The sequence below is a fragment of the Episyrphus balteatus genome, chromosome 3, assembly GCF_945859705.1.
Source record: "Episyrphus balteatus chromosome 3, idEpiBalt1.1, whole genome shotgun sequence".
Lineage (NCBI taxonomy): Eukaryota > Metazoa > Arthropoda > Insecta > Diptera > Syrphidae > Episyrphus > Episyrphus balteatus.
Window position 1 is genome coordinate 52,425,374 of NC_079136.1, and position 26,205 is coordinate 52,451,578.

Here is a 26,205-nt window from a genome sequence, read left to right on the forward strand (position 1 = left end):
CCATAATTAACGGTTTCTGTCATAGAACCGTTTTCTTCATTTCTGACTTTATCCTAAACGACTTAACTTATTTGAATGGAAAATTTTATACAAAAACGTTTGAGTAGCTTTTGTAAAAACTATTTAAATAAAATACTTGCTCTAAAGTAAAAAATTGCTTAGAATATTTTTTGTAATATTTTTGTAGGAATTTAGCACCGGTTAAGATAAATTTCAAAAATCGTGTAAGAAAAAAACAGGCTCTTCTTCCCAACTGTTTGTGCAACATAATATCAAAGCTAATTGAAATGCCCTTATAAAAATGTATGTCCTGACTGATAAAGTTCCTGTAAAGCAGTACCTACTAAATATTATTAAGGAAACAATAAATTTCATTCCTCATAAAAATCTGTGTAGTTTAAGTTAGTTGATTTCTTGTTGGTACATAAAACTCACATACATACAAAAAATACATAAAATACTTAATTTTATGTTAGAAGCATTTCAAGACTTTGAATCTTCTTGAATCCTATAGAAGAAAACTAGTAAGAAAAGAAAATAAGCTATAAGAAGAAATCCTTAAATGAAAAGAAATGCGAAATAACTATCGCGCGAAAGAGTCATTCCCAGTCAGATTAAATGTTAAGAATAAATCCTTGGTGCTTAAGGAGGATATCCTTATACACCAGTCACATATCACGTCTCCTGGATGTTGCATTGCATGGACTCATATCATTCTTAAACACACACAAACACTGTCGAAGGCTGGCTGTTCTTCTTTCTCTTCCTTTCTATTTCAGGATTGTATGTAATTTATCTATTGCCAACAATTTCACGTTCGTTGAACAGTGATACTGATTTTTCTATTTGTTAGGACTTCTTAATTCCCACAGATACTCGTCGGATTAGGAATTACTGAATGTTGTATGGAAAGAAACTACGACTACGACGACGACGTTTTATGACCTAAAATGTGTAATGGATGAAAACAAAAAAAAAGTCTTGTTCTTTTTCTTGGTCATAATGTTAGAAAAGTTTTTTCTTTCATTTGCTGATTCTGATTTTGGGTGCGGCCAACAATTTTGTTAATAAATTTAGCCTCGAAGAAAAGTTTAATTTCGCATTTCTTCTACCGAAAGCTAACTTAGTAAATTCTTCTTAAACGAATAATTCATTTGGAAATGTAAATTTAAGAATATTTTATTTTTCCGGCGAAAGAGAAATCGACAAAAATGTCAACGACTTGTACATGTGTAGCAAGGAATTTGAAGGGGGAAATTTAAATTTCCATTTATCCCTCAAGCGAACAAAAAAAAAAAATAAAACGTGGAAATAAAATTCAATCTAATGGTTACAATTGAAATAAAAACAATGAATTAATAGATGTTCTATGCGGTTGGAATAAAACAACAAATTTATTCAAATAAGGACATTTTTCTCGATTCTATTTTGCTCTAAGCAGAAAGTAATCATTTTAATGGCGGATTTTTATCAAATACAATTTAACGACAGGTAGATAAATTTTAAAATGGAATGGTTTATAGATTCGAGACGTTTTCGTTTTTTTTTTGTAGGTTCAAGGTGAGACATTTTTGTCTAATCGGATTTTATAAAGAAACTGCCTAAATAAAGCATTTTTTTTTATTCAGTTCTGAATTGATTAAATAAACAAAAGTGGCAACCATTATAAAGTGTCAGTAAAACCATGTTAAATTTGAATGGAATCAAATTTATTACTTATTTTTATTTTTTTATGTGATATTACTCTTTTGAGTGAATTTAAAATAAAAACTACGAAGTTTATTGTGGTGTTTATTTGCTAATTTAAATTGTGATTTCTGGCGCCCATCTATATTTACCACAAAAAAAATTTAAAAAATAAGAAATCCGATACAATTAACATCAACTTAACTCAACCGCATCTATATTGACAATTATTATGGGTTTTAGAACAACTCGTTAAGCTTTATATTGAAATTTTGGATTTTTTATTTTATTAATTTTGATATTTTTTTTTTCTATTTTTTTTATAGCACTCAGTAAGGGACAAGGTGAGACATGTCGTTATCGTTTCTTGGGAAAATGTGGTGGTTATTGTTATATTGTGACACAAGCCACAATTGTCTATGACAAACAAAAACCACAAAGTGTTGTTTGTGTTAACTATGTTATAAGGTAAGTGATTTAGTTTTTTTTTTTTGTTTTGTATTTAAAATAACATATATTTATGTATTTAAATTGAGGTATTTAAATATGTTAAGATGATTAATGTGCCTCATTTCAAAATTATTTGAATAAATTGTTCATTTTTGTAAGAATATTATAATTTAATATATTGTGAATATGAAAAATAATTTTTTATAATTACAAATTCCTGATAAATTCAAATATATCCACTAGAATTTAAGCTTGATTCAATAAACAAATAAATAAATAAATAAAGACCCTTTGAAAAGTTGCAATTTTTAAAAAGTTAGGTAAGACCTAAAATTTGTTAATTCTTAAAATAGAAGTTTAAGTTTTGCTTAGAATCGCTTTTCTAATCATCCAAGCTGAACTTTAAGTCTAAAGCCCGACCCGAACTGAGGTACTCTCCACACGGACAAAAATAGTTTCTTATAGAATAGAATCTGTATTCAACTATGCGGATGGTTTCGTCTTCCGTCATAAATTAAGCGGACTATCTTTTGATTTTTTTAATTTAATAAGAAAATCTTTTTTTTTTTAGACTTCAAGACAAGTTAATTTACGTGAAGAAATTTTAATTTAAAGTGAATTTACTTCCATTTAACAAAAGTGTAAGGCACTCTTTAAAAACACAATACGTTCTATGATTGAATTTACTTAAAATGCTTTTGTTTTGAGATGTGATCCTGTAAAAATAAAATGTCAAAAACTTTAATATTACTCGTCTTTAGATAAATTTTACCTGGAAATCGTTTCCTTTTAAAACTTTTTACTATCACAATTAAAAATATTTCCCATTATTGACCCGCTAACTGTTGTATTTAACCAAAAAATCTATATGCCAAAAAATAATTAGCCAACATTCATGTTTTTAACCGATTTTCTCATTAAATTAAAATTAAAAGAGATTTTAAGAAAGATTAATAAATGGTGTTCCACAGAGAAGTGTTTTTGGCCCTACACTATTTCTGACAGTGGAATACTTTTTTGAGCTTCACTTTGTCGTAGACTAAGAACTTCTTAATGAATCTTGAAATTTCTACTAGAAATCTTCAGTAACTATTGCTTTCTTTCTTGTGCACCCTTATTGCGATTTGCAACTATCAATCGATAGTTGATAAAAATTAAATGAAATCTAATAACAAAATTCCATTAAAAAATTGACCAGTTTTCCTATAAATTAGGTTTAAAAATCCCAAATTTTTGTATTTATCAACTATCGATTGATAGTTGTAAATCACAATATAGCTGATGATTATGTTTGTGTTCTTGAGCGTATCAGATCCGAAGTTACTATATAGCTTGTAGTCGATGTTGAAACAGTTAAGTTCTCTTTGATACTTGCATTCATCGAAGCCGTTCTTCCTTACGTACTGACATAAAAGTACTTACTGGAGATAAGATGCCAATCCATTCCTTGATGCTCAAAATTTTTGAAAAAAATTTAATCGTCTTGTATCTACATAATTTATATTTCGATAAAAAAATGTTTCACGATTCCATTGAAACAACTGCCCAAATATTGAAAGGTTTTCAAAATCTTCTCCATATGTACTTTCCTGAACAAGAAGTTAAAAAACTCAATTTTAAAGAAAGTCATTTAAGCTATTGAGTTGCAGTTGAACTACATACACACTCGTACCTATATTTTACGACAAACATACATATATTTTTTTTGTCTGGTTCGAAACCAATGCACTATTTTAAGGCGAGTTGTTACTGATTTGTTTCAAAAATTCAACCATTTCTTCATGAAATTCTTCAAAAATATTTAATGTAAATCCCATCACGAATTTAATTTACTTTTTCCATAAAATATACTTCAAGTTCTTCCGTATTTCTTAAATTGATTCTGAAGACCTTCTATCTCTAAGAAAAAATGACACAATAGCTTATGTAATTCAAATTCCATATAACGACAAGAGAACTTGAAACCAAAAATCTATTTCTTGGTTTCTCTTTATGTTTTTTTATTAAAATCAAAATATATGTTTTTTCACTGAGAAAAAAAGTTTCTAGATTAATTTTCTTTAACTCAATGGTATCATTGCCTAAAAATGTATTCAATTAATATAGAAGAAATAGTGTAGGTAGGACCCAAAATTCTTCCTTGTGGAGCACCATTTATTTATTAATTTTCCTAAAATCTCTTTAACCTTTTCTTCATTTCATTAACTTGGAAACGCCTGAAAGTGAGGTTTAAAAAATTCTAAACCTTTTTCTTTAGTTTAAAAAAAAAAACTTCCAAATCATCTACTAAGTACACCTTTTTACGTTAAGTAACGATACTATTATTGTTTTATATATTTTTCGAAGTAAATTTTTATCTGTGTATTTTTACTTTATCCCATAATGTGGTGGATACTTGAAGTTTAAAAGCTGTTGAGTTATATCTATCATCGTCTTGTGTTTTATATATTTTTTTTTGGTTGGTGCGTGTGGAATTGAAATTGAGAATAATGGTAGTGAAAAAATATCATAAACACCAAATCCTTCGTTTCCAATTTCGTTTATAATATTTTTTGCCTTCTGTGGTGCCGTGGTAATGATGATCCTAAGCCCCATCTTATAAAATATTTCCAAATATTTCCACACCTTTTGTGTTGTGTTGGAGGATGGTGGTGTTGAGTTGTGTTGTTGTTGGAGAGGAGGCTTTTAGGTTAAAATTTATGGGATTTTACCGTCCCACACGAAGAATGCTAAATATTTTTCAACCTTTTATTTTTCGTAAATATGCTAGGTGATTAAAATTATGGTCAACTAGATTGTGGATCCCTAAATACACAACACAACATAACACAACCGCCCCACATTACCAACAATTGGTCCCATTAAAATCCGGTATTCATATACATTAATTTGTATAGATTTTTTTATTATGTTAGCATACTTTTAGGCGTAAATCACGCCAAATAACTACTATCCTTGGTCAAGATTTAAGCATTGTTTGTATAGACTTTTGTTGTTGTGTTGTGGTCAAAAGTTATAGAATTTATAGCTTCATATATGGTTTTTAGAGGCTTTTGTGCGAAATAAAACTTTTATGTGAAAAAAGGTAGTTAAACTAACCTGCCTCGATAGATATTTCTATCAAAGTCCTGATATGGGTACTTGCATATTTGTTTTTGTGTGGTTGACCATAAAAAGAAAACCATTATAGGGGCTGTAAAAGTTAGTGAAACCAAAGTTGTTGAAATATCTTTTTGCCATTAGAATCGATTAAGAGGTTTTCAGTGCGTTTTTTTCGGTGGTTTATGAGGTTTTTGAATACAAAACAAGAAAGGATTTTAATTTAGATTAATGAGGAATTTGTTTCGGAAGTGATGGTTTGTTTATGAATAGTTTTTATAGTTTTAGAACATGTCCCCAAATTAGAATGACCTTTTTTATTTAAAAGGGCAAAAGTGAGGTTTTTATAGAATATAACTATTAAGTTTTAGGTAAATAATATTTTATTTTTTTCAGAGCGAGAGGGTAAGTAAAATATTTTTTTAACCTTAACATTTTTGTAAAGTAAATACATATAACTTGGAGTGAACAATTTATATTTAAATAATTCGGAAGTAAACATAATTGTTGTACATTTTTTCAATTCAATCGAAATTATTTTTTAGAAATTTTTAAGCTTGTTCAGTACGAAATTTTGAAATGAGGCCATTTTAACAATATAAATATATAAATTGTCAGCAGAAATTAGGTATAAACATTTTTTTCATATTTAAAACAAATGCAATAAATTATTTTATTTTTTTAATAAGAAAGTACACTTTCGACTTCATAAAATTGGTTATGAGTGTAATAATCTTGAAAAGCTTCGTTGCTACAGAAATCATTTTTCAAAAAACATAAAATTTTAAAAATGTGTTTTGATATAATTTAAGTGGTTTATCCTAAGCTCAAAAAATAGTATTTTTTGGAATCGGACTCAAGAGCTCTGTTTAATGATTTTTTTAAACACCATGTGGGTAGTTATTTGGGATACAAAAATCGTTTTTTTTGAAAAGTCAATATTCGGAAGACGTATCGAAGGTTTTTTTTTTTTGAATTTTTGTTTTTATATGTCGATTAATATTGGCGTACGAATTTTTTTTTTTTTGAAAATCTTTATTTCTGAAAAACTAATTTTTTAAATGGCGCTAACGTCGAAAAAAATACATTTCTTAGTTACCTATACATTTATGGCATAGGTACTTCGTTTGGAGGTCAAAACTACTCAAAGAAACTTTTTTTTTTTTTTTATAATTTTCAATACAAATTTTGTACCTATTATTTTGCAAGTTTTAATTAAATTTCTTAAAAAAATTAAATTAAAAAATATTTTTTTATGAAATTTTTAAAATGTTTAGTGTCTCAATCAGTTCTTGAAAGCAGCTTTGAATTTTCTTATCATTTTTAAAATTGAAATACAAGGATTTGTGATTTTTTTTTTAAAGCTCATCGAATCTTTAAAAATATGTGATTTAAACATCATATTCTGAGACGTCTTGTGGTGTTACAATTAAATAATAACACGGTTCAAAAACTTCATATGTTAATTTAAAGCCCAGCGTGTTAAATATATTAATTTTATTTCTGAATATTTTTCAGACAGATTCGTAGTGTTTTGTTTAATTTTTTTTATACTCTGTTGTTGTATAAATGTTGCCTTGTGTAATTTCATAACTAACATCTTTTCAAACCATCAAAGAGGTTGAAGTTGTCTTTAAAAACGAACCATTAATGCTTTCACGTTGATAGTCTTCACGCAGCTTAAACAACGATTTTATTTTTTCCCTTTTAAATCGGTAGAGATAAAAAAAAAACAAAAGTTCTAAGAAATAGTATAGAACTTTCACATTTAAGATGCCAAAAATATTTAAATAATCTTAACTCCAAAATGAGAAAGGGTTTGAGGCCTTAAGAAACATGATAATCACTTTACAACTGTCTATATCAGGCATGTCAAACTCAATGCTTTCAAGGGGCCAAAACAGCGAGGTATAAATTTGTATGGGCCGCAGAACATGTTAGGCTACAATTTTTATATGTAAAACAATTTTGTAAAAAAAACAGCAAGAATGATGAAACAATTTTTTTTCATTTACCATTTTTTTTTTAGACCAAAGTTAGTTATTCAAGATTTAATAGGTAAATCATTCCTCTTAATTACTGAAATATCTGCTCACATCGACAGGTACCTACTGTGAAATTTGCAAACGATTTTATATGGCAGTTTTCAAGTGCACAAAAATACTTAAAAATCGGGTATTTCAACGAATTTGGAACTTACTTCGGAGTCAAACTAGAAATCGCTTTCCTCCATTTTCACATGATTCGGCATTAATTCTATGTTTATGGAACAAATCGGAAAAAATCAAGAGAATTATTATTAAATTAAATTATAATCTAAAACTCAAAATTAATAAAAATGTGGACAGGGCCGCAAAGTTATTCGTCGTGGGCTGCATGCGGCCCGCGGGCCGCAAGTTTGACATGCCTGGTCTATATGTTTATTTGTAAGCCTATACTTCTCACAAGCTTACACTTATTCTTGCTTTAATATTGCCTGATAGCATTTTAAACTCTTAGAAATAATCTCTGATTCGTCAAAAAAAAAGCATGAATCGCTTCTTCGTATTTTAAAAAATTTCCCAAGAGTCAATCCTAAGGCAATTTTACACAGATATGCCTCAATTTAACTTTTTAATTTCGAATCTTCCATACAAAAGTCTTCAAAAGTCATCATTCAAACTTTATATCATTCTCGTGTAGGTGTGTCTATAAGAACGCAGGTTAATAAACATTTGTCATTTTTTCTTCTGTCACAAAGTTTAAAAAAAAAATAACACAAAAATAAAGTGAATTTCTCCTAGGGGTATTAAAAAAAAAAGTTTAATACAAAGTAACGAAAAAGGCGAACAATCAAATCAATATTTGGAAGATAGAATTTGTAGTTTTCACAAAAAACTCAAATCCATAACAAAAACTAACAAAAAAAAAAAAAACATTCAAAAATATTTTTCAACTAAAAAAGGAATATCGTTGAAATTTCTAAAATATAAAAGAACTAAAAATTCTGAGTTCATTTATTGGCTGAATCTATAACAAACAGCATAAAAGATAGAATGATTATGTATGTACACCTAGAGAACAAGCTACTTCATTAAATTCTTGCACATTCTTGATGTCTGTTGACTGCATATAAATCAAATAGCACACAAAATTATCTATACAAATCTGCTATAAGAGAAAGTTTTAATTTTTTTGTTTAAAATTTAATTTTGTGACGTATTATCCTTTCACTAAAATATTTTGCACCATGCGCCATTTATCTATTAAGTTTTAAAATAATTTTTTTTTCTTAATAGCCTTGAATCTACTTGACCTGCATTGCAAACAAATTGTTACTTAGACTTGCAAAAAAGAAAAGAGGATGGTGGGTGGGTTGGTTTGGTATTTTACATAAAGGCACAACTTAAAAATACATTTTCGATTTATTTTCAAAAACAGAAACAAAAAAAAAAAATGAACAAAAATAAAATATAGAGCGCACTATACTAGAAAAAAATAAGTGCGACAAAGCAGCTCAAGGCAAGCGTCCTCTTAGAAAAAATAAGACAAAAAAAAAATAAGATAAACTGAATTGTATTTAAAGTCAAGGCTGTCATGCATGCTGTGCGATGTTGTTGTATACTTTTGGGCCAAATAAATATATTCAATTTTTTTTTTTTCATAAAATTTTTGAAATATTAAATATTTATAATTCAGTTGTCATCTACACCATCTGTGTGTGGCTAAAAAAAAAACAATACATATTCTGGTTTTTCTAGACATAAAAGTTATTTGCATAACAAATCAATATATATTTCCTTAAAGAAAAATAAAACAAATAAAAAAAAAAATTAAATCTATTTTTAGGCGTCATGCATAAACAAATTCACATTTTATTAAAATAAAATAGAAAAAAAAAAACTTACAAACAAACAAAAGATTTTTATATTTATCTCAATCGACAAACAAAGCATCCAAAATGGCCCCAAGTTTTACGTAACGTAACTCGTCGGTTGTTCAAACTTTGTACCAGATATACCAACACTAAGTTGCAATTTTGCATCAGGTAAACTATAACAATTCATTTGGCCGACAAAATTCATTCGAGAAAACGGAAAACAGAATTGCATTCCGTGCAATAAATTTTTCACAGTCGTTGTGGCTGTGACGCACGGCGGCGGTGGCGGGTTGCAGAGAGTGCTAATTATTTTACATGTAACAAAATGTGTGTTTATTTTTTTTTTCTTTTATTTATGTACTCTCGTGCTCTCTAGCCATGACCTATCTCATTGTATGTATGGTTGGGTTATATTAAATTTGTTAATAGAATAGGAGGTAAATTACATTATAAAGGGTGTTTTGTTTCCAACTGAATTTCCTAGTTTTTACGATTTTTGTAAAAGTGTAAATAACTGTTGTTATTGATTAATGTACATGTACTTAAAAACTTCCACATTCGTGTAGTAGGGCTTAAGAAAAACTCTCTGTACATTACAGTCGGATCTTAAACGGATCGAAGAGTTATCTGATGTGCGTTCATTATAGAAATGTACATTCTAAAGGAGCACCCTTGAATTGTATTCAAAAGACTCACGATAGTTGTATACCTTTACAAACCTTTAGAGATTGCATTGCATTAATCATTATTTTCGAAAAAAAAATGTCTGCTCACATTAATCTGAGACTTTCTTCGTGTGTGGATTGATTCTGTCCCCAAATTTGATAATTTCATTCAGAAATGAACTACTTGTAGCCCAACACCAAAAAATTATAGCTCAAAATCTTTTCAACCTGAAAAATATCGGGTTCCATATCATCTTCCAATAGGAACATGTTGATACTTATTTTTTTTTTCTGTACAGAAATTGAATTGAAATTTTTTTAGGACCAAAACTAACGTTACCTAACATATAACAGAAAAAAAAGTTAATTATCTTCAAAAACAGCTCTAACGTTTTTGATAAAATTTTGTGTGTAAAGTTTCAAATAATAGCCAATTTTTTAAATCAAAAAAATTATTTTTGAAACCGGTATTAACGGTACCTTCTATAGAACCTTATTTTTGGTTTCTGAATATCTCGTACACGACTAACCCGATTTCACCGAAAATTTTTATACAAAAGTGTTTAAGTAATCGTAATACAATTATTTCAGAAAATTTTCAAAATGGGCAGGTTCAGAAAAGTTAGGGACTAAATATTTAGGTAATTTCTCGGCCTCTGATTGGTCAACTGTCAATAAAAAACCTTCCAATTTAGGTAATTTTATTGGAAAGCTGACTGGAAAATTAGGCAAGAAATTTTTCCCTAAAAAATTAGGAAAGTTTTTTTTTGTCAACATGACAGCTGATTGTTTTTGATTTCAGAATTACGGTATAGGTCGTTTCAAATCAAAAGTCCTGACTCAGAGTTTATTTTCTCCCTTCCAATAAAATTGAGAACAAATAAACAAAAAACTCAATTTTATTGGCTCATTGCAACAAATCAACTCAAAAATAACAACAAATCATGCTTGTTTGAATGAAAGAAATGCTAGAGAAAAAAATAAACAAACGAAAAATCTGAATTTGTTTATTAATTATTTCTATGGTGACGACTCCAAAATAATTGAAAAATAAAAATAAGATATATACTGCCCAATTATACAAATGAAAAGATGTGAATAGAATTTTAAGTTATGAATTGCTATCATATGAACTGGACATTTCTGGTCCATCTTCGCCTAGTCCTATAACAATATCTTCGGCAAAGTTATCCCAACTGCCTTCAAATGATATTGTATTGTATTGTCAGCGGATATGGAGTGATGCTTTCTGAGGCTAACCCAGTGAATCTCACAGAGGGACCAATTAATTAAAAAAGGGATATCAAGAACTGTTCTTCATTATTTTATCGTAATTTTAGAAAAAGTTCAGCTGCTTCATAAATGCTTCCTTCCAGTAAGCGAATGAGTTTTTTTATTTTTGCTCAATTTTCCATGGGACTTTTGATTTGAAACGACCTATAGCAGAATTAAATTTATTTGTGTGAAAAACGAGTAAAAAGTGCATTATCGGTTATAATTAATATTATTTATTTATTTAAGTGAAGTGAAATTTGGTGTCTGCCCCATGCGATCTCTAAAATGCTCAAGTAAATTTCTAAATTTGACAATAATGGTGTATCCAAACTAATTTAGTCAATTTACTCAAATTTTCGTTCAGAAAATGACGTTGCCTAAATATTTAGTCCCTAATATTTCCTGAACGTGCCCAATAACAAATTTTTTAATTTTTAATAAATATTTCATTTCTTTTAATCAATTTTTTAAAAATTTAATTTTTAAGTTGTTAATTATTTCTTCAAAATAGCATACCAAATTTTTTTCGGAAAACGCTAGAAATTTTTTACATAAAAATTATAAAAAAAAGGCTCTCACGATTTTCAATTTTTTTAGTACGTGCGATGCAGTCGTGCATTGTGTTTTGTTTTGGACCTGTTTAATTTGTTTTTCATACCCTAAACAGGACATAATCCTTTCCTTAAGATATCAAATCAAACTATTACATGTTTCTATCGGTATTATAATTATAATAATATAATTTGTTTCAGGTACTTTAGTACTTTAACAAACAAACAACATAAATCTTTAATTCTTTATGCGTAGTGTAAGTATAGATATTCTCAGTAAGGTCGGTAGTTGGCATTCCTTCGCATATCTCACGAACATTTAGTTTATCACCACAGATTCAAAAAATTTTTAAGATTTTTAGCCTTTAAGAAATTCCTTAGAATACCACCATTTTACTTAAGTTTTCTGCAGTTGTTCAATTTTATTTCCGTTAAAACAACCTTTCTCTAACAGTTTTACTATTTTAGAAATGTTCGTCATTTCCTGGCGATTTTATTTTTCACTCAGGCTAAAAAAAAAACACCCTCAATTGTTCAATCGTGATGCAAAAAAATTCCATAAGATTTATTTAAATTTATAAAAATAATTGAAATTAATGAGACTGAGACGACGACAACATGACCACAAAATCGAGTAGGAATTTCGAGACAAATTTGTTTCAAATAAAATAAATTATTTATTTATTTACTATCTGTTGAAACTATACAGTATTTTTGCGGTTGATGTTTAGGGTTATCTGTTGACAGATGGCAACAATTTTTCAAAAAAAGAAAAACATGCAATAAGATTGTGCATTAAACTAATTTTCATGTTATCTGTTAGGTATGTGTTTAATTTTTTTTTATTTTGAAAAATTCAAATAACAAACTAATTTATTGACGTTTTTAGTCTATTTTTAAACTTTAAACTAACGTCATTTGAAAACGTTACAACATTTTGTTTGTACAAATAAGATGCTTGTTTGTTGTGATAACAAGGAAAGATGTGAAATGTATTTCACTTATCAAGAAGACCTTCAAAATACATAGTTTCGGAACTACAGTTTTTTTCATCTTTGAACCAAGATTTTAAGCTCGAAAAGAAGAATGAAAAATACAGACACTAGAAAAAGTACAGTGGCAAAAAACCCTACAAATTTTTTTGAACAAGTTCAACAAGTTCTCAGGCTTTCAAAAATCTGACAAAGACTTTCAAAAATATTTACATAACATCAATTTAATTTGATATGGAAAATATCTGCCCGATTAAACCACCCTACAAAGCTTTAATACTCGCTGAGGCCTACGAACATAAATCAGTCTTTCGCCCAGCCTTGAACATTTATCAGTCTTTGGTGAAAAAATCTGAAATTTCACTTCGTGTCAAAATAAATCTTGGAAATGTTCATTTCAAGCTTGAAAACTATCCATTGGCAATTAAATATTATAAAATGGCATTGGATCAAGTTGGACAGAATAAAAAAGAAATTTACTCAAAAATTATGCATAACATTGGTTTGGCATTGGTACAGCAGAAACTCTATTCAGAAGCTGCTTTTGTTTTTGGTTACATTGTGAAAGAGAATCCTGATTTTAAAGCTTATTTGCATTTGATTCTTTGTTGGGTGGCTTTGAAGAAGACTTCGAAAATTCGTAGATATTTCACTGATATTTTTAGTCTACCAAAACTTGATAAAATTCAAGAAATCGAAAAATTGATTTTTCTAATTTCGCCTCTTTTGGATGATATCGAAGAAGATGGATTCAATTGGTGCTTAGATGTCATTCGAATAACAGACTATGCTTGGATGTCAGATAATTTAGAAATTGCTCGAATAGTTCGACAAATGAGAAAAGGCAATTTGGAAGAACCTATTAAATTTCTAGACAAATTCGAATTGAATGTTCAAAATTTGACAGAAAATTCTAAAATTAATTTAAGTTTTGTTTACTTGCATTTGAAAAAGTATCAACAAGTCGAAGATTTACTGAAAGGTTGTAGAAAACCAAAAGCATACAATAATTATGGAGTTTTAAAATTCTTACAAAACGACTATAATGCAGCTAAAAAAGCTTTTCAAACAGCTGCTGAATCAAATGAAAAGATCTATGAATCAAAATACAATTTGATTTTAGTCGATAAGAAGTTGAAAGACTTGAAAAAGTCTCAAGAATTATGTGAAACTTTGCTAAAACAATATCCATTTCCATGCAATTTGATGGTAAAGTATCAAATGTTGATTGTGAATGAAGAATCGAAATCGATTTTTGAAAATTTAAAGTCTACTTTGGAGATTTTTGGACTATCAAATGTTAATGATCCTGGGATTTTACGAAAAATTGCTGAATTTTATAAAAATCTTTCAAATTACAAAATGGCAAAGTGGTTTGATGAAGAAGCTTTGGCTATCAATCCTCTGTTATAGTCTTTTGTTAGAATAAAAAGTGCCAATATTGGAAACGAAAATATTATGAAAAATTAAATTTTGTCTTTGAAAGTTTAAGAAATGGATTTGTTTTGTTCTTAGTTAATCCTTCTTTTACCAGGATTCTTCCAACTTTTTGCTGTAAATTTGTTGGTTCCTTTCGATTTTTATCTTCTTCCACTTTGTTTCTTGTATCTATTAATTACGTCTTTCAAATCAATTAGCACTTTTATGACTTTTTATAACTCTAATCATGCATTTTTCTCCTTATTTTTATGTTTTTGCTATTAAAAATAAAATTGCCAAAAAGTGACTAGTATTCCTTTTTGAAGGAAAAGATCCCTTTTTCCTTTTGAATTATGCATTTTGATTGAGCATGCAAGATACGCTTTTTATAGTGTCGTTACTCAATTAAAATTGTCGACACAAAGTTATCATTTATTTTTTGATAAAATTGCGTTAATTAAAACACGCAACATTGCGTTTCGAAATAATTGAAGTAAATTGAGTTGGCAAACAGCAACAGTAATAAAAGAATTTTGTAACTATTTTGTCATTACGAAATAGAATGGGGATATAAAAGTGTCTCGATTAGATCAAATTGTTTAACTTACCATTTTTTTTCCACCAGTTATTTATTTTTGTACTCTTTATTTCTCTTGAGTAAAGTACTTAAGTTTTGATTTAACATCTATACTGTTTTTTTTTTCACAATTAAAAAAATCATGCAATTCACACGTGGTAGAAGTGAAACCTTAAATAATCAATTTTCTTGAAAAACAAAAAAAAAATCTAACTTTTTTTCTTCCATCCCCTTTCTTTTTATTTGTTAACCTATAATAAATTTTATATCATATGAAAGGTTATTATTTATTTTCTTCAACATCATCCAACATCTACATACAAAACGAGCTCGAATTTTTGTAAGCCAATGAATTTTCATCCAACAATGCAAGAAAATCAATCTTTTTTTACTTCCATCACCTTAAAGTTGACTGTTTTGTATGACAACCTATAATAAATTTTATATTATCTGAAAGCTTATTATTTAAGCTATTATATGATGCTTCAATCATATTTGTACGACATTTAAAAAAAAGTAACAAGTTTTTGAAGCCAACCATATTAAAATCTCAAACTGAGATTACGTTACTTCCTACACTGGTGGTTGGTCATCGACAACAGGTGTTTTGAGGTATTTTTCAAGTTTTTCAATTCAAGATTGTGTATTTTGTATAGCACGTACCGTTATGTGTGATATATCAAATGAAAGGTTAAATTAATTGAAATTTTGTACAAATATACACATCTACAGTAATTTCATTCATCTATCTATTTAAAAAAAAAGATATAATCAATTAATTTTTACTGTCGCTTTTTCCTTTCATCTTGTTTCAAATCACTACGATACTAAAGAAGTTTTCACTTCAAAAAGTGTTATTCCAAATGAGATTTTTGAAAAGAAGTTATTTCAAACTGATAAACTCACTGCATAAGTTGTTGAATTTTTTTGAACGATTGATTAAAAAAACATTCCTTTTTCTACATTCCCCAAAAAAGTGTAGGGAATAACGGTAAAATTTTTAACATAACATTTATTAAGACTTGAAGGAAATAATAATAGATTTTTTGGATTGGCCTACTTTTTGCCTTCTTGCATCAAAGTCATTCTTTTACTCTTCAATGTATCTTATTCCCAAGTAATTGATGAATTCTGTTAAAAAAGAAGACGAAAAAGGTAAGCAATTGTGTCTTATAGAGTTAAATACTTGGAGTTTTTGAAAAAAATCATTTGAAATGAAAAAATACCCTTTTTAAACGAAACCTTAAAAAATGCGTTCAAATTCAAAGCACATGTGGATTGTTTCCTGAATGAATCAGCACATACTCTAAGATAATAAAAAAAAAAAAATCGGTCACTACCAAAACTATACTAAAAATCCTGTCTACTTTGAAAACTTCCTAACCCAAATTTTACGACTATCTTCATACATAAATCCTTAGAAAAATACTTCCTTTTCCAATACAATTGGTTCCTTTTTTTGCTGACTTTATTTCTAAAGGTGTATGTGAGGGGTGTGAATTCGATTATATAGGTCGAAAGTAAATCTATCACAAAAATCTGCTAACGAAGCCAACAAAAATAACAAAGAATGAAGAAAAAGAAGAAGAAGTCCAAGCAAAATAAAATCTACGTCAAATGTCTCTCATGACTCATATGAGACATAAAATCTTTTTTCCTATTCATGAAAAATAAAAATGATGTATGTATGTCACCTTATTTTTCACACGTTTCCTCTTTTTATTACAGATATGTACCAAATAAAATCAAAATTAAGGTTCAAATACAAATTTGTTTTTTATGACAAAAAAAGATTAGTAAAAAGTTGCAGAAAATTGTAAAAAAAATCAGTGATTATGACAGTTGTTTTTGAATTATAAAATAAACTATACCTACAAAATTTATTTTTTAACTAGATTCTTAATATTAAAAAAAAAAAAAAAATTTACGAACAAATTTGTGCGTCTACCTACGCCTTCAGGTATGCAACAATTTTTCCAAGAAGTTTAAATTCACTTGTTTAGTAGCGTTCTAATTGTAAGTAGCGAAAGAAATGAGTCGATCGGTGCTCTAAATGTCCTAAAACTTTGCGTTTTTTTTCGTTAAAATTCTGAACTCGTTATCAGATTTTAATGCCTACTTAAAATAAATTTTAATAATAATAAAATTTTGAATTCAAAGTTCGTTTTTTTTTGTTTTCCATTAAAAACAAAAATAACATCTGGTATTCTCATAAAAATAGACCCGACAAAAAAAAAACAATATTTTATGACAGATTTCTGTCAACAACAAGAAAAAAAATGCAAGCTGTTCCATTAAATCAAAATCAGCAAATTTTCACAAAGATAAAACCATAAATAGAAATAGCTAATCCAATTCCTTACATTTTATCTCACTTTGTCAACAAAAATCCATAAAAATAACTCCTCTCATAGAATGTGTTCCTTTCATTTCAATCTTTCTTCAACAAAAAAAAAAAAAAAAAAAAAAAAACCGAAACAAAATTCCCGATAAATGCTTCTTTTCGTATATTAAAGATATTTCAATGACCTATTTACACTTCTTATAACCATAGCCATAGCCAACCAACCCCCTACTTCATTCCTTAAAAAAAAAAATGCCTCAAAATTCAATATAAGAAACCATTGAAAAGTCGAATAAGTATGCCGAAAGAAAAACCAATGACTCAAGTGATTAAATCGAAGAAGAGATTAGAGAAGAGACTCGCTTCTATTTTATTGATATCCTATGGGCTGATAGGGAAGTCCAAAACCGAAATGGTTTGTAAAAATCGAAACTATATAAATAGAATACTTATCACCACTCATGGCTTGTGGTCGATTTTCTAATGAAATTAGATTGTTGATAATGTTACTTAGATTTCCGAAACAGATTGTATCTCGTAGACATTAAGTCCAAAGTTATTGTCAGCTTATGTGTCAGATTAAAACATTATATTCGTTTAGGTAGCTTCACCTTAAAGAAAAGTTTAGGCCACTCAAACTGTCAATTATAAAATAAAAAGAAAATTTCCACAAACAGCCGTTTTATAATTGGTTTTTTGAGATTGTTTAACTCAGATTTTAAATAAAATACTTATTAAAGTTGCATATTTGGTGATAATGGTTGGGTAGTTGGTAAAATGTAGTGCTCAATAAACCTTATTAAAGGGTTAGCAGTATTTTATTATCTCCTCTGATTTGATTTATTTTTACATGTCCAACAAATGTTTATTCGTTAAAGAATTTTTTTTAAATTATTTGATACCTATCATAAAGTTTGAAATATGCACATTTCTGATGGTCTCAGGGGGATCGGGTCAAAATTCTGGCTTCAAAATTCTGCTTTTTCAGTGAAAATTCTGTTTTTCAAAATTCTGCTTTTTTTCTGTTCTGTTTTTCAAAATTCTGTTTTTAAAAATTCTGCTTTTCAAAATTCTGCCAGCATTATATTTGAACAAAAAAATTCTGCTAATTCTGTTTTTTTTTTTATAGCATATGCGCTGGCTAAAGAAAAATACACCTCATTAATGTAATTCAACATTGGTACTTTCCTAAATTTTTTTATTTAAGTGTCGCAAATATTTTTTGAAATGCATATACTGACTTTCTTTCAAATAAAATATGTATACTAATTGGAACCGATGTTGTACATTCCTTTTCTTATTCAAAATTTGAATATTCATCTTTATTTGATAAATTAATAAATTTTTAGTTATTTTCGGAAATGTTTAATATTAAAAACCTTTTCTTAATATTTTCAAATTTATTCATTTATAAAACAAAAATTAATTCGCATTTAAAAAAATGACAAATTATGTAGGTAAGTAATCAAATAAGCGCGCTTTTTAACATTTTCCAAACCCTTTTTTAATTTTTGCAGAATTTTGAAAAGCAGAATTATGAAAAGCAGAATTTTGAAAAACAGAATTTTGAAAAACTGAATTTTGAAAAGCAGAATTTTGAAAGCAGAATTTTGTAAAGCAGAATTTTGAAAGCAGAATTTTGACAAAAGAATTTTGACCCCGGCAGAATTTTGACCCCAACCCGATCTCAGGACTTATTTCATAAAAAGTTTATTTTATTGATTTTACCTTTGGGTGGTTCACAATCAAACTACCAGATGGTTTCCTATTTAAATTGTTACCCCAATTTAAAGTAAAGGGTCTAAGTTCATGTCTGTGTTTCTTAATTTTGAGAATTTAAAGTTATTAATGGAATATATGAGTATGTTGTTTATAGACATAATTTGTTTTAATCAAGTACAAGTGTTTAATTACTATAAGAGTTGCTTAAATCCAAAAAATTTATTTGTAACCATATTCATGAACTTGGAACTTATATAATTTTGACTCGCTCCCATATATTTTTATTAAAGGTTTCAAATTTAGATTTTCATGAAAAAATTAAATTTTAACCAATTTTTGTTAAGACAACATTTTTCAAAAAGATTTTTGGTACAAGTTCAATACTTTCCTTCCTACAAAAAAAAATTTTTTTAACCGTTTATATTTCTCTGGAATCCTAAGTCAGTCAATCTATTTGTCTGTATAAGGTTCTAAAGCCTATTAATCGTTTTTTGGTGACGATTTTAGAAATTAATTTTTTTTTTAACTAAAAATAACTGTACCGATTTTGGAAATGCTTTATTTTCTCAAAAACGACTAAAACGATTTTCATGAAAAAAATTCAAATCTTAGTCACAGAGTTTATCTTTTAGTGAAAATTTTGATTTCGCAAATCATTCTTAACGGTAACTGCCATAAACCGTTTTTTTGTTTTTTTAAATTATATTTTCTCTCAAGCTAAAAATTCGATTTCAACAGAATTTCTTATTCAAAAGCATTTATATAATCTAAATACATGTATGCTAAAAATAATATTTTGAAAACATAAATTTTTGAAATATCGAATTATCAATAACCGGACTTTTAAATTTCTTGAAATTTTGGTTTTAGGTGTTGATTAAAAATTGTATACCAAATTTATTTTTTTAACATTTTTCAAAAAATTATTCTAAAAAAATTATTAAAAAAAAAACGCCTCTAACGATTTTTATTTTTATTTTCTTCTTAAAATGTATCTTTATCAAAGAAATTAAAGTGCATATTTTTTTGGAGCTCAACTTCATATTAAGAATTGTTTTTCATTTGAAGAACCAAATATGTGTAAAAAAGTCCGAAAATATTTAGAAATTTGAATTCTTAAAGCAAGTTCGTATGCAACGCAGTTGTGCATTTTATTATTATTAGATATTGTCGTCTTAGAAATTTTTTAAGTAAACAAATATTTCGAACGAGACAAAAAGAAAAATTGAGCGACTATAAATTACATATGAAATAATTTTATGTAGCGATATTGGAAACACCGTAAACGTACCAGGGAAAGCCAGGGTGTGTCATATGTAGATATTTTGTCATCTGTTTTTTTTCAATTTTTCAGAACTTTTCTGGTTTTCAAAACCCTTTGACGATTAGTGCCATCAGTGCAAATTCATACTTTCCATTCTTTATAAACTGAAATTCTAAAAATAGAACTTTAATTTCTTCAATTGTTTGCATGATAGTTTCAACAACCACTCATTTAAACAAAACAAAAAAATTAAAAACAAACGTCAACTCCTGTTTAGCTTTTGACATAATAAACAAAGATTCATTCAAGTGTCATCTCAGCGTTGAATGTGAATTTTATTCAAAATCGCCTACTTCAGTCAAGTTGTTTCTACGAATATTTGTCCCAATGGAATATAATTTTATACCAACCACCCTCGCATTCAAGGAATAGAAAAAACCATGACTCGCCTAAGGACATTTCTTCATTATCTTCCATTTAAAAAAAGATACAAAACTGTAATCTTTGCGAAAATAAGGCAATTTTTTCGATTCTCATTCACTTAATGGGTATTAAAGAGCTTCGTTGCTGCTGCCGTTGCTTTATAAATGCTCCCGAAATGGTGACTTTGTTTTTTTTTGTGTTTAAATGTTTACATTGAAACGCAGTTTTTTTGTTGTAAATTCCTTTGGGAAATATACAAACGCAAAAACCACCATCAAAAAAAAGCTTAAAAGTTGAGTATATAATGTCTACCAAACTACCACCTACCTCAACTGAACACATTGACAATGCGGTGGTGTTACGTAAGGCTAATGAAAAATATTGTGGTGGGCCTTTATTTTCATTCTCTCTTATTTTTGAAAATGGCAGATCAGCTGATTTTGTTTTTGTGTAGAAATAGTATTTTTCTCTGTATCTCTGTATACCTACGCACTATGAAAGCTACTTTTATAGTTTAGGCGGTTTGAGTTGTAATTTTAGTGCACAGAATTAAGATGACAAAATATTTTGTATAACAAGTAAACATCTAGATGCTAGAGAATTGAGTTCCTTAACTTATTAGGCTTTGAACGGAATACGTCCTTCTGTGATACCGCCATTCATGCATTAAAGGCCATTCATTTTCGGGCAGCATACCCCAATAATTCATTTTTGGAGCCTTGTTTTTTTGCAGGGTATTTTATAAAATTTTTCCGAGATTCCTGACAATGTCCTTTTTAAAAAAAGGACTTAATTTAAGTAGTTGTTGTTTACACCATATAAAGATTTTTATCATAATTTAATTTCTAACACTCTTTGCAGTACTATGTAAATAGGAAAATATATTTACATTTACAGTCTGGATTGTTGTATTAAAACAACATATATATTTGCAATTACATAAAACAAAAAACAAAATTTGTAAAAAGTTGTTTTTTTTTCAAACATTAGATATACCTACGTTTTGGTTTTTAACTTGAAACAAAAATAAAAGATTAAAAATATTATGTGACGAGTTTTATTTAAAAATTGCTTTAAATTGAATTGAAGTTTATAAAAAATTGATTAATTAATAAAAAAAAATCTACTCTAAAAAATTCTGTATTCAAAGTTCTGCTTTTCAAAATTCTGCTCTTCAAATATCTGTTTTTCATAATTCTGTTTTACAAAATTCTGCAGAAAATTAAAAAAGGGCTTAGAAAATTTTAAAAAGCGCACGTCTTTTTTTTCTGCAAAGATGTGAGCGACTGTTTCTTAAAATACATTCTAAACTGAAGTAATTTTCCTTGACTTGGAGAATTTGATTTTTTTTTCAGGACCAAAACTAACAGTGTCTTCCAAAAAACCAACGAAAAAAACCTTATTGTTCTCAAAAATTGCTTTAACCCTTTGTACTGTCGCAAACAAGGTTGTACTTTTAAAGTAAAAAAAAAATATTTTTGAACAGTTATTTATTTTCATTTCTGACTCGTAAAACATTCAACCGATATCTATGAAAATTTGTATACAAACGCTTCTTAATAGAATTTTTGGCAAGCACATTTTTGGAATATAAAAAAATTTGTTTTTATGTGTCTATTAAGTATTTCTTTTGCATGGCATACCTACCTAACAATTTTTTTTTCTGAAAAAAACTGCTGTAACGATTTTAATTTTTTTTTGTTTTATATTTTCTTTTTTGTATAAGAAATCAAGTGACATACTTTGTTTGTACATAGGTCAAAATTTATTAAAGCGTTGTGTATTTGTACAACAAATGGAAATGGAAAAAAATATAACTCATACGCCTCAGTGACCACTTTAGTTTGAACTACATATGTAATTATATGAAAATTGGTTGACGATTTTTTGCCACTGCGCTGTACCAAGAAATGAAACCGAATGAGATTGTTTGGATTATTTGGTCATTTAAGATTTGTTTTTTTTCATTAAAACTGTAGTTTTTAAATTAATGGAATAACAAAAAAATTAATGAAAAAAAACTAAAAAAAGAAATAAAAATCATACCAAGTAAAGCGTACATTTAATTGCTGTTGACATTAAAACAATTTAAAAAAGATAATAAGTAGGTAAAAAAAACTGTTCCCTTAAGTTATTTCAAAAATTTAATTAAATAAAACAAAAAAGATTCTGTAGTTTTTTTTTCTGTAAAAAAAGACCCTATTATTTTTTTCAATTTTTTTTGTGTTCACTGTTTCATTTTTCAAAGAACAATCAAAAGCTCTTTTTCTTGTTTTGTTTAAGTTAATGTGTAGAAAGCTAATACTTGCATTCCACGATACATAAAAATATAAAAACCCCAAAACTATAATTTTCAAATATGTATTTATTTTAAGCATAGTCAAAAAATAGTCAGTTAAAAAATCGCTAAAAATGGCAGAAATAGTATCTGACTTTGCTGTTCATTTCATATTAAAAATGTCGTCTGTCGTGCGAAATATATGTTTCAGAAAAAAACATAGAAATCACTTTATAACTCAATTTTTTTCGGAAATTTTCATTTCCAACTGATTAAAATATTGACATTTTTCTTATGTCAAAAATCATATCATCTTCATTAATTCCTGTCTTTTTTAATTATTTTTTGAAGTCAATTAAAAAATGTTCGTGTTCAGTATCGACATTATATTCGTTCATTTTTTCCAGAACTTGTAATATGTATAAAAAATAAACCCAACATGATGCTTCACAAAAGGCACTGAGTGTAGTCTCCTATTTGCGTGTATGCGTGTCTTCTCTCCCAATAACATCATCCCTACAACCCTACGTCAGAAGCAACCTTCCAGCCCTGTTGTAAGCTTCCACACAATCATTTTTTGTATACCACAAAACAAAAAAAAACCTACCAAATTCAGTTCACAACATAGTTGAATCCTGCCAACATGATTCTTGTGCGTGTATCTATACGACTCTGCCTTTAAAATATCGAAGTAAATCGAAAAAATCTTCCTATAAAATTTAATCCAATTAAATACAACAAAAAAAAAAATCCAAGTGCTTTCTTAAAATATTAATCGAATGCAATAAAAAAAAAACGTTAAGTGAGTTCTAATAAAAAAAGGACGAAAATCCTTTTATTTGATTTTTGTGAAAGTGAAAGTGGTGTGCTTTTATTTGTTATTTTTGTTGCCTCTTTCTCTTCTCGTTCTCCTTAAGGATATGCCATAAAAATCGCTTAAATTTAATTAAATAAATAAAAAAATAAAATTCGCCAAAATTTGTATGACGACCAAAACGACCCTTGAAAGAAATGACATAGAGTAATCCGAAATAATTGGATATTATTATGGTTCTGTGACCATCATCGAGAGACAATACCGAGGATAAAATCTCTCATTTTTCATGCATAAAATTTTCGGTTTCAAAAATTGGAATTTTATAGCCGCTTAGACTTTTTCGTCATTTTTTGTTGTTGTTTTTGTGCTGATGTGAGTGCGGTTTGGTGTCATATTTTATTTTATTTTATTTTTTTTTGTATATGAAATGTGTCCTTATTTTTATTATTTTTTGTTTTTCAGCTAAAAGGATCAAATGTGCGTATCACATTTTTATTTTAGATTTAATATTAGTCACGATATTTTTTATATATATTTTTTTTGATTTAATAATAAAGATTTCTGTCGTTGGCAGGAACAGAGAAAATTGTTGTACGTGACTTGAAGAAATCCAAACAATCCGCACCCAGTATCCTTAATTTTGGAAAACCAATAAAAAAATATATCCTGCCCTTTTTTTTTTGATTTTTCAAACCAATGATTTTACTTATATTTTTGTGTATGATGACGATGGACACGTGTGGAAAATCTATAAACTCTAACTCCTTTTTTATGAATTCTACTTATCCCCGACCAAAACGGCTGTGTTATCTTTTGGAGTTTGCAATTTATATTACGATCTTCCGGAATTGGAATAAAATAAATAAATTTAATTGCCACCCTGACCTGACCATAGGCAAAAAATTCTCTTATAATCCTCCTTATAACCACCTTTAACCCTCACAAAAAAAGGGTTAAATTCTTTGAAGATTGTAATTATCTTCTATTTGAAATCAATATTGACTCATTGTTTTGTGAAGGTTTTGTTTTTGTAGCCAAATATAGAAGAGAAAAATTTGTCTGCCTTTCTGTACATCCTTACCAGACACCCAGGTCAGGTGGTTTGGTAAAACACCTTAGGGGTGAGATATTTCACAAAAACAAAAAAATAATCTCCACTTTCACTTTCACTTTACTTTGCCCACAACAAAAAGGCCGAAAGCCAAAAGGAGTCAATAATTCTCTCTCTCTCCTCTATCCCCATTACGACTTTGGAATGAATTCCTTTGCCAATTTCTATCTAACCACTAACCAACCCTTGTCAGAGTTTCAACCTCCAAAAAAGCAAAAGTGAAAGTGAAAATATTTCTGAAAAAAAAAAACAAAAAAAAAAATTAAATTGAATTCCTTCAAACTTTAGAATAGTGTATCCATTTTTTATTATTGTGAAAATTCGATATAAGATTTCAGAACCATTACACAGACGACCAGCCTTTAAATTTTTGTTATGACAATATCCATTTAATATCTTTAATTTTATACAAAAACAAGAAATGAGAAATATAACATGACAAACCTCGATTTCTATAAATAAACTTGAAGCATCAAGGACATTTTGTGTTGCATACGCACGAGCCTAATATTATACAGGACATACCTTCTTTTTGCAGTTTTTGTTGCTAAAAATAATATTCTTCTCGAATTAAAGCTTGTTAAAATGAGTAGGTGTAAAAGGAAGAGAAGAAGTAGAACAAAAAAAAAACATGGAATGTGAAGTACCTACACATAATGTCTGATGTATAGGTAGGCTGAAACGTGAAGAAGTTTTGGTGAAAAGCTTTTTTTGTTTGATTGTATCGGTGATGATAGAAATACTCAAAGCTAAGGGTTTTTGTTTTTTTTGTTAAAAGTTGCCAGACATAATTTTTCTTGTGGTTTCACTTTTGAAAATTTTCTTTACAAAAGAAGCCTTTCCAACATGTCTGGTCTCTGGCTACCGGCTTTTTTTTTTTCTAGTGTCACACCCGCTACATCAAAGTTACACACTTCGTCCGCCAAGATATTCGGGTGCCCTCTTGTACAGAGAAGACAATTAGAGACGAATGCAGATATTTGACATGGCTTTGTAACAAAAAAAAAAAAATTTTACTGAACAAAATTATTGAAAATTTAAATTTTAAAGAAATTCATAAATAGTTTAAAAAAAGTAAAATCTGTTTTTATAATTAAATACCGTTTTAAATGATCTTTTTCAAAAAACCAAGTATGCCATTTGATTACTTGCATAAAAACCAATTAAAAAAAATTTTTTTTTAAATTATTTTTTATATATAAGTAAGTAATTTTCTAAAATTTTTCAAAAAAAAGCGGTATGCCATTACCGCAAATATTGTTCAACACAAAAAAAAACTAAATTTCGATAAAAATTATCAACCCGTTTTCAATAAAATTGATTTAAAAAAAATTTAAATATTTTTTAAACTCCAAAAATATGTTATTTGAAAAATTTTAAAAATTTTTTATACAGGTAATAATTATTTAAATGTTTCTGTATACAAAATTTGGTCGAAATCTGCTTCGTCGTTCACGAAAAATACATAAATCAAAAAAACCGTTCTGTTGCAGTGCAGGTACCGTTCATAACGTTACAAAAAATATTTTTTTTATTTCCAAACGAAGCTTTTATGCGTTGCACTAAACACAAAAATTTTAATTAAAAACGTTAAAAAAAATTAACTTTTCTTTTGGTCCTAAACAAAAATTTCAATTTGTCCTATAAGGAATCATCCAAAACTGTTAACTACC

The 26,205-nt window shown here is 27.9% G+C and overlaps 2 protein-coding genes across 2 annotated transcripts in view; both read left to right on the forward strand.

Moving 5' to 3' along the window:
- LOC129915383 (protein similar) overlaps positions 1–26,205 on the forward strand; it is a 186,455-nt gene that overhangs the window by 82,009 nt on the left and 78,241 nt on the right. The window contains exon 7 of the mRNA XM_055994883.1: positions 2,013–2,154. Within this exon, the coding sequence (XP_055850858.1) occupies positions 2,013–2,154 (142 nt within the window). The remainder of the gene's footprint in view (positions 1–2,012; positions 2,155–26,205) is intronic.
- On the forward strand, positions 12,667–14,072 carry LOC129915384 (intraflagellar transport protein 88 homolog). Its single transcript, XM_055994885.1, has one exon. The coding sequence runs from the start codon at positions 12,812–12,814 to the stop codon at positions 13,988–13,990; it is 1,179 nt and encodes a 392-aa protein (XP_055850860.1). The 5' UTR covers positions 12,667–12,811; the 3' UTR covers positions 13,991–14,072.

Excerpts from the sequence above, each read along its gene's own strand:
- LOC129915384 (XM_055994885.1), top strand. The coding sequence starts at position 12,812 with ATGGAAAATATCTGCCCGATTAAACCACCCTACAAAGCTTTAATACTC.